The sequence below is a fragment of the Microtus pennsylvanicus genome, chromosome 5 (assembly GCF_037038515.1).
Source record: "Microtus pennsylvanicus isolate mMicPen1 chromosome 5, mMicPen1.hap1, whole genome shotgun sequence".
NCBI lineage: Eukaryota > Metazoa > Chordata > Mammalia > Rodentia > Cricetidae > Microtus > Microtus pennsylvanicus.
In genome coordinates this window covers 95,119,333-95,129,038 of record NC_134583.1, presented here as the reverse complement: position 1 = coordinate 95,129,038, position 9,706 = coordinate 95,119,333, and the positions used below count along the sequence as shown (strand labels likewise).

At 34.6% G+C, this 9,706-nt stretch overlaps 1 protein-coding gene across 2 annotated transcripts; it reads right to left on the bottom strand.

The window, feature by feature from the left end:
- Positions 1-5,378: 5,378 nt before the first annotated feature.
- Positions 5,379-6,781, bottom strand: LOC142851120 (olfactory receptor 5B3-like). 2 transcript variants are annotated; one of them, XM_075975028.1, is made up of 2 exons: positions 5,873-6,778; positions 5,379-5,384 (listed from the first exon to the last, which is right to left on the bottom strand). In XM_075975028.1, exons 1-2 carry the CDS (start codon positions 6,776-6,778, stop codon positions 5,379-5,381), a joined length of 912 nt encoding a protein of 303 aa, XP_075831143.1. The 2 variants fall into 2 exon arrangements, with proteins under 2 accessions (XP_075831143.1, XP_075831144.1); XM_075975029.1 differs by lacking the exon at positions 5,379-5,384 and having other exon boundaries at positions 5,855-6,781.
- Positions 6,782-9,706: the final 2,925 nt, after the last annotated feature.

Sequence of the window (9,706 nt, the reverse complement as noted above, 5' to 3'; positions counted from 1 at the left end):
CTGACTGCTTATGAATGCTCTCTGAAAATTAGAAAGAAAAATAATACAATAATAATAAACATGAAATTGATAAGTTTAAACATAATATATAGACATTCATTGTGCTAACAATTTCTCTGGAAAGATTTTTTTTTACAAAAGTCTGGACTTTAACTGCCTATTTAATATGTTACCTACAAATTTAACCTCGTGCTATTAAATATCAAGAGATCTGATGAAGAACACATTCAGTATAAAAGTGGTCTACATCAGTGGGCAAAGAGTGAAAGACCTTGGAGCACCTTATCCTAAATGGGATGTCCCAAGCAAAACTCCTCCTTACAGTGCTCAAAGGATTATGTAGAAGAGGATGTGGAAAGACTGTAAGAGTTAGAGACAATGTATGACTCCATAGAAACAGCATCTTCCAGATTCAGCGGGACTGATATACATGTCAACTCACAGAGGCTAAATCAGCATGCATAAATTCAAGTCAGATGGGTCTCAATATGGAGAGGGGAAATAGACATATGCTAAAACTTGTAACCAAGTAGCTATCTGTAAGTGATGTGCACTGGCAAAGATAAAATCATGTTTTTCAATACAGTCTTATTGAGTATTTCAGCCACACTCCAGAACGGTTACCATAAATAGGAGTACTTGACCTTTACAAAAGGAACTCCATGGGTTTCTATAATTTTTGTTAACTAGGGGATAAATTTAGCATTTTTGTCCTTTTGGTTTTTTGTTTAATTGTTTTGGTTTACCCTTTGTATGTTTTTTAGAGGAAGATAGAAATAGAGAAAACATAAAGTTGGGGGGGTAATGATGGGTTCAGAAGGAGTTAAGGGGAGAGAAAAAGATGATCACAATATATTGCATGAAAAATTTAAATTAGAGAGAAAAATGTTTTGTCCATATGCAAGCTAGTTTTTAAACAATTTAATAAATAGACAACAAATAAATATATCTTTCAATTCACTTCTAAACTCAATAAAGCTTGACAATTCCACATTTGCCCCCTGCCAAGAACTGATTTCAACAGTTAGAGTGTATTCACTGTCTCCTCTCAATGATAGGAATTTAAAGAAAATGATAAAACAAAGGATCTCTCTGGTAATTTATTCAGGGTCATTTTAACATTTAAACAAGGATCGTAACCTTTTCTTCATTACATATATGTATTATGCTGTCTGTTTATTTTACAGCCTTCTATGATAGACAAACATATTTTAAATATACATCATCAACTTATCTGTCAGTATTATTCCTCTCAGTTTTAACCTTAGCTTTGCACAGTATATGAGGACATTAAGTAAATTACCTATGGTGAAAATTTCTGTAGGTATACCTCAGTTAGGACTTGTTTGTGGAAACAATGGAAAACAATATTTTCATGTTTCAGTAAGTCACAGTTGGTGCATTTATTCCTGAATGACAGAATTAAACTTCTTACTGTATACTCATCATTAACAGGTATCTTGAAAATGAAAATTTGTTTACACAGCTCACTCAATCTGACATTAAATCACCAAAGGAATATAGCCTAAATGTGATTACAGACACATGCTCTCTTAGATGCATTCAACAGATTCTTAGTCCTCTGCAGAAAAAAAAGAATTAGATTTAACATGTATTAATGTCCTCGTTGACCATAATTTCTCTCTTCTTTATCAGTAACATCACATTTGCCACATATTTTACAGATTCTAGCTGTCAGGCTAATTAAGAGACATCAGTGAAGATCTCAAGACAAAGTTAACAATCTAAAAGTATATCAACCTAAAGCTTATCTTTGAATTTAAAAGTATAAGAGTGTAATATTTATCTTTGTGTATTTTATATCACCATGGTTGAGGGTCCTAGTTAATCCTCTGGTCCGAAGGCTTCATGGTTAATTATTACCACTGAAATAAAAACATTGAACAACTAAGTAAACTGTGAACTTCTTTCCTTCAAAACCATAGCATAAAATTGTATTTGTGATTCAGAAACTCCTGTACGCAGATCTGGAGCAAATTATATAGACCTAGCAAGCACTGGAGACTTCCCTCAGGAGTGTACCTTCAGTTTCTGCCCCGACATTGTGGGGAAAAAGAATTAAATGACCCATGAGAATCACATTGGTAACTTTAATGTAAACACATTTTTTGCATTAATATTAATTGATTTTGAAATTGAAGATTTATAATGGCACTTTATGCTCATTTGCAGACATTTTATAACATTTTTCAAGAAATAGCATTCTATTCTTAATGGATATTTTATTTTGTTTTTATAGAAAATAAATTTTTCTCTCATACAATACATCCTGACCCAATTTCTACTACACTTTAAAACTGTGTGCAATAAATGTGCTTTTTATTAGGGCATTTTGATACTTTGATTTTGTTGGTTCTCCTCCATAGTCCATTATTTTATCTCACTGAGGTTGTATTTTTCTATTAAACATCAATGGTGTAATAATTTCTGGTGGATTTTTCAACATTCATAACTACATGGAGTTAATTTCAAACAACAAATGTCTCCTCTCTGACTCTCTGTCTTTCTGATATCTGTCTACACACACACACAAGCACACACATATTGACACATACACACATATACCCCAACTCCACACTTTTTATTTCTTTAATTTTGGAGTGACAACCATTGATATAACCAAGAAGATTAATATGCAAATGAGGTATGACTCAATAGATAAATAGAGAAAAAAATTTAAATAAACTGTAGTATAATATATATATATATTTAATTTTCATTAGGATGCAAGTTATTAGAATTTATAGTTCAATTTCCAAGGTATGTTTTACTTGCTCAATTTTTCCAGAGACACTGCTTTGTTTCCAATCAATGTTCAGGATTTTTTTATTGATTTTTATTGAGATCTACATTTTTCTCTGCTCCCCTCCCTGCCTTTTCCCTCCCCTCTTAAGCCCACCCCCAAGGTCCTCATGCTCCCATTTTACTCAGGAGATCTTGTCTTTTCTACTTTCCATGTAGATTAGATCTATGTAAGTGTCTCTTAGTTTGCTCATTGTTGTCTAAATTCTCTGGAATTGTGGTTTGTAGGCAGGTTTTCTTTGCTTTATGTTTAAAACCACCTTTGGGTGAGTACATGTGATAATTATCTTTCTGTGTCTGGGTTACCTCACTCAAAATAATGTTTACTAGCTCCATCCATTTCCTACAAAATTCAAGATGTCATTATTTGTTTCTGCTGTGTAGTACTCTATTGTGTAAACGTACCCAATTTTCCTTATCCATTATTCTGTCAAGGGGAATTCTGATTGTTCCCAGATTCTAGCTATGACAAAGCTGCAATGAACATAGCTGAGCACTTGTCATTGTGGCACGATGGAGCATCCTTTGGATATATTCCCAAAAGTGGTATTACTGGGTCTTGAGGAATGTTGTTTCCTAATTTACTGAGAAATAATCACAGTGACATCCAAAAGGGCTGTACCAGCTTGCATTCCCACCAGCAGTGCAGGAGTGTTCCCTTTTCCCCACAACCTCTCCAGCATAAGTTGTCATCAGATTTTTTATCTTGGCCATTCTTACAGGTGCAAGATGGAATCTCAGAGTTGTTTTGATTTGCAGTTCTCTGATGACTAAGGATGTTGAACATTTCCCTAAGTGTCTTTCAGCCATTTTAGATTCCTCTGTTGAGAGTTCTCTGTTTAGGTCTGTACTCCATTTTTATTTGATTATGTGTTCTTTTGATGACCAATTTCTTGAGTTCTTTGTATATTTTGGAGATCAGACCTTGTCTGATGTGGGGTTAGTGAAGATCTTTCCCATTCTGTAGGCTGTTGTTTTGTTTTGTTGACCATGTCCTTTGCTTTACAGAAGCTTTTCAGTTTCAGAAGGTCCCATTTATTAATTGTTTCTCTCGGTGTCTGTGCTGCTGTTAGGAATCCATAAAAGCACTAAGCTAAAATAAGAATCGTAACACATATATATGTATATATATATACACACACACACACACACACATATATATATATATACAACATAGCACCAGCTCTTGCAGGTTCTGTGATTTTTGCATTAGTCTTTTTAACCCACTATGAGTTCTACATTTAAGTATGTGGGCTGGGTTTTCCTGGTATCTTAGAAATATCTGATTCCGAGAATACTTCCTCTTCCTCTTCCTCTTCCACAGAGTTCCCATAGCTCTAACTCAGGAAGACTTAGGAAGATCTACAATTTGGGCTATTTTTCGAACTCTTTCAGTCTTTTGATCTGCTCCCATCAGCTTGAGAAAGAAGCCTTTTTGATGACAACTAGGCTAGGTACCTATCTATGAGTAAATAAGAATATAATTAGCAATCTTTTTATTGATTTTTTTATGTCTCTCTGGGTCTATCCAGATCTCTGAGATATTCAGCGTTTTGTTCCTGGATCCAGGCCATCTCAAAAATAGGCTTGCTTTCATAGTATAGGCCTCAAGATAGATCTGCCACTGACTGGCCACTCCCAAAAGTTCTCTACCTATCTTGCCCCATCACATCTTTCAAGCAAGGATAGATAATAATTTGAAGGCTTTGTAGCTGGTTTGTGCTCCATTCCCAATTCTAGACTCATTCCCTTATTAAAGAGGATGGCTGGATCAGGCCTTGATTACTCCATTATTAGGAATCCTCACTATGATCACCCTTATAGAACTCTGAGAGTTCTCTACTGGACTAGGTTCCCATATAACTCCCCAAATGTCCTCAATTTCTAGTCATTTCCCTCCATGCTCTGTCACTCCATCCCTCCACACACCTTATCCCTCTTTTTTGCATTCACACCCACCCCTGTTCACTCACAAAATCTATTCTATTTTCCCCTTCCAAGGAGATCCATGTCTGACACTTAGAGTACTATTTGTTACTTAGCATGTCTGGGTCTGTAGCATATGATTGTTTAACATGATTATCATTGAAGTAATAGGTGATGTCTATTTATAAATGAACACATATAATGTTTATATTTCAGGGTCTTAGTTTCCTCCATCAAGATGATTTTTTTTAGTCCCATCCACTTCCCTGATAATTTCATGATTTCGTCATTTTTGACAGCTGAGTAATATTCCACTGTGTAAATGTACCACATCTTTATCCATTCATTGAATGTTTTCGGGTTCTGGATATTCAAATAACTGCTTTGTATATAACTGAGCAAGTATGCTGATGTAACAGAAAAATGTTGAATAAAATGTTTGAATGTGATAATATTGTCAATTAGCATTTTCATAAGCTGGCCTTAAGTTATCATAGACTGTTGAGTAAGATTTCTGTTCTGCCCAGTCCCACAGCCATTCAGTCCCAAAGAAAACACACAGAGGTCTACATTAATCATAATCTGGTTGGCCTTAATAGTCTTAATAGACCCAGGCTTGTTATTAACTCTTATAACTTATATTAGCCCATAATTCGTCTTTGTGTTATCCATGTGCCTTGGTACCTTTATCAGTAAAGCATCTTCATCTTGCTTCCTCTACAGCTGAGTCTCGAATATAGACTCACTCTTTCCTCATCCCAGAATTCTGTTCTTGTTATACTGCCTCTACTTCTTGCCTGATCACCCCACCTATACGTTCTGCCTAGTTACTGGCTTATCAGGGTTTTATTAAAATACAAGTAACAAATCTTTACAATGTACAAGACCATAGTTCCACAGCAATAGACATACTATTTATGTTTCACTCTTCTAAAGAAGACGTTAACTTTTTCACAAACAGTACACTATTACTGAGCTAAAGAAGCCAAGTCAAGTTCTTGAAGCCAATGTAGAGTAGGAAAATATGATTCAGTGTAGAATTAAGATAAAAGGAATGAATCCAGATGTTTTGTAACCCAAAGAATTACAATCAAAGCTATAAACATTATCTTGACTTTAATACAATCTTTGTGAATGCATTCTTTACCTCCTTATTCCTTAAGCTGTATACCAGAGGGTTCAACATAGGAATGAACATGGTGTAGAAAATAGATGCTATTTTGTCTGTGTCCATTGAGTGACTGGAGCTGGGCTGTAAGTACATAAATATGAGTGTCCCATAGAAAATGGAGACAGCTGTGAAATGGGAGGTACAAGTGGAGAGAGCTTTGCGATATCCCGCAACAGAGTTCATCTTTAGAATGTTTATAAAAATGAACATGTAGGATATTAAGATAAGTATAAGAGCAAAAAAGATATTAAAGCTGGCTAAATAAATAAGAACCAGTTCATTGACATGTCGGTCAGAGCAAGATACAATCATGACTGCTAGAACATCACAGAAAAAATGGTGGATCACATTAGACTCACAGAAAGAGAGACTTAATGCATCCACAGTATAGATGGAAGCATTCAGGAAACCACAGATATAACAGCCAATGATGAGACATGTACACACACTAGTTGTCATGGTAGTGGCATAGTGTAGGGGCTTACATACTGCTACATAGCGGTCATAGGCCATTGAGACCAAAAAGTAGTTCTCCAAATCGGCAAAGGTTGCAAAAAAGAACATCTGCGAGGCACAAGCATTGTAGGACATGATCTTGTCTCCTGTAAGGAATCCAGCTATGACCTTTGGAGTGACTGTTGATGAATAACAAAAGTCCACAAAGGACAAGTTGCAGAGAAAAATGTACATGGGGGTGTGAAGCCGAGAGTCCAAAAGAATCAACAGAAACATCCCCAGGTTCCCAACCAGGGTGATGGTATAGATGAGGAGGAAAATGATGAAGAGGGGAAGCTGCAAATTTGGGTCATTTGTGATTCCCATGAGGATAAACTGTGTCACTCCTGTCCTGTTCTCCATCAATGATATCTGTTAATCAACAGAAGGCCTGAAACAATTAAATAGAATATAATAAGAGATTGGAGAGCAGTCAAATTCACTGGCTTTCTATTCCAAAAGGCTTAGCACCTAACTGACAGATTATGACTGCCTATAACTCCAGTACCAAGGGATCTAAATCTGCAAGTAGGAGGCAAATGTTGTGCACAAACATATATGAAGAAATATAATGTATATTCATAGAATTCAATCCTTAAGTTTTGTTCCAAGATTTACTTATGTATGTATTTTTATGTACATGAGTGTTCTGTCTGCATGCACATGAGAAAAGGGCATGCACTCACGTTACTAATGGTTATGAGCCAACAAGTGAAAATTGAACACAGGACCTCTCAGAAAGGAGGTAGTGCTCTTACTAGATGAGCCATCTATCTGGTCATAAGTTAATGTTTAATTTTAAAAAAAAATTCTGTGAGAATGGAGTAATGAAGGAATTGCAATCTGTGGAACTTCACTGATTTTCTACCAAAAATCAAAAGTATATAAATATTTTCACTATATATAGACTGTTTAGTAACTGTGTTAAAATGGTTGGTTTTAGTATATCTATGTGCCAGTTAACATTCCCCGGGATCTATAAAACTAAGACTACTGTGCTTCCCTGCCAAAATGTACTATAGAAATAGTCTGCTTTCTGTCACTAAGTCTTTGATAAATTATTACATCCACGTAAATTGTGAGGCACAAGAGATATAAGAATTATGCATATTTAAATAACCTAATTATTAGTTTCTCTTCTAAATCCAAGGAAACTCCTTGCCCACTGCAACCCTATGATCTAAAATAATTAATCTTAATTATAATAAAGAATTATTTTTTATGTTTAACCAGAGTGAACTGAGTGGCATACTGTGTAATAATTTCATCTTGGTCACTATTTACCTGTTCTCATTAAAGATTAAAGAAGTGATTAATACCTAACTGTATAATGTGTCTACTGAGTATTTAAAGTTATGAATGAAGTAATGAGCTTTAAACATTTTAAGTCTTCTTTCCACACACATTGTAATGATTTTAATACAGCACATCACGATATATTGATACACTAGAAGCAAGAAGTTATGATTAGCTCAAGGACAGGTTTATCTTGAATCAATATCACTAAATGCTGTACATACTAGATTTGTTGGGCATACATATATGTTGAGAGAATGTTCCATCTCAGAGGCAGTTTGGAATGAAGAAATATTGCTAACAAAAACTCAGAGAGGTCAAGTTCTTCGAAGAGGTACATACTGAGCTCATCTGATGACTACCTAGTGAGCACCTAGCTCCTCTAAACTCCATATAGTTATGTACAAAATGAAGACATTACTGAGGTCTACTTGGGATATTATTGGGAGAATAAAGTAGTATAACAAAGGAAAAAAATGCTTGTTGCTAAGGACAGTTTGGTGAGTACTACTGACCTTGTTATAGCTATGTGACAATAGCTACAGGATTTTAGTTCTGGGTAAGTTTAAATCTTGAGAAGTAATTTTCCAAATTGCCTTTTCCACAATTGGTCCCTAGGGATTGTCTTTGCCTTGTTATCAATCACAGTTTGATTTTATTCTATGAATATTAGTGTTGGTCTTGTAATCTCATGTGCATCATTGTTTTCAAACGTTTAATTCTTATAATTCATAATTTTAAATAAAATATTTCTCTTTTCTTAATTTTTAGTTTTTCTTTTCTCGGGATATCTTCCTTCAGAAAGAACAGAGATCCTGGATCCCAAGTTCCTTGATTATGGACTTTTTTTTATCTCATAGATATAGTGTTCTTATAGTCTAATGATACTTAAACTATGTTTGACTTGTAATATTTAGAAAGATATGAACTCTAACACTTATTTCCTATCATTATTTTCTTGATCCTTTGGTCACTTTAATTATATATGTATTCACTGAAAAAAAATTTAGTTCCCTATCTTACCTTGTGTAGTAACTTTGATCACTTGCTATATTATCTACAAAGGATCAAAAGATGTGCTTGTCTGGGTTTATGTGTATGTGAATCTCTGTGTGTGTGTGTGTGTTTGTGTGTGTGTGTTTGTGTGCGTGTAAAGTAGAACAGGAAGTATGTGTATGTATATAAAGTAGAACAGGAAGTATTATTTCTTATTTTATTAGGAAAATTTAAAATGTATGAAGTTACATGGTAATCTCAATATTATAAGTTGTATCAGAAACACTCAAGGTACAACAGTTACAAATTTATTTCATCAGTAAGATTGACCTCATGGCATGAGGGTTGAAATGTGGTTGAATGAATACTTATTTATTTCTAACCCTTCACCAGTGAGCAGAAAGATTGTTTTATTTAGTAATATATTATTTGTATTTTAATAAATATATCTTGCCTGAAGACCGGAGGCAAAGCTAAAGTTACTAGAAGTCAGGCAATGGTGACACACACCTTTAATCTCAGGATTGGGGAGACAGAAGCAAATAGACGAATGTGAGTTCAAGGCCACCCTGGGATACACAAAATCAATGTATAAAAAATTCCAGATGGTGGTGGTCTACACGTTTAAGTCCAGTGCTAGTGAGTCATACACATTTAATCCCAGCACTAGAGAGGATATGAAATGAGAGGACAGATAGCTTTAGTCTGGTCACTATGTGATTGCCCAGCTTTGGTAGAGGTCAGACTTCTCTCGAGGCCTGTCTGCTTACTTTTCTGGTCTTCAGGCAAAATTTATATATTAAAATATAAATATTATACTATTACAATTCTATATTCTGGGTTTGTATTTTGTGATTTCTTTTATCTCCAAATAGTGAACATATAGTGAACAAAATAAAGTTACAGGAACCAAATTGCATTTTATATTCTTTCTGAGAATAATTTATTATATAAATCATCAAATCACCTGTAGTATTTTGACGTTCATACCTAGACTCA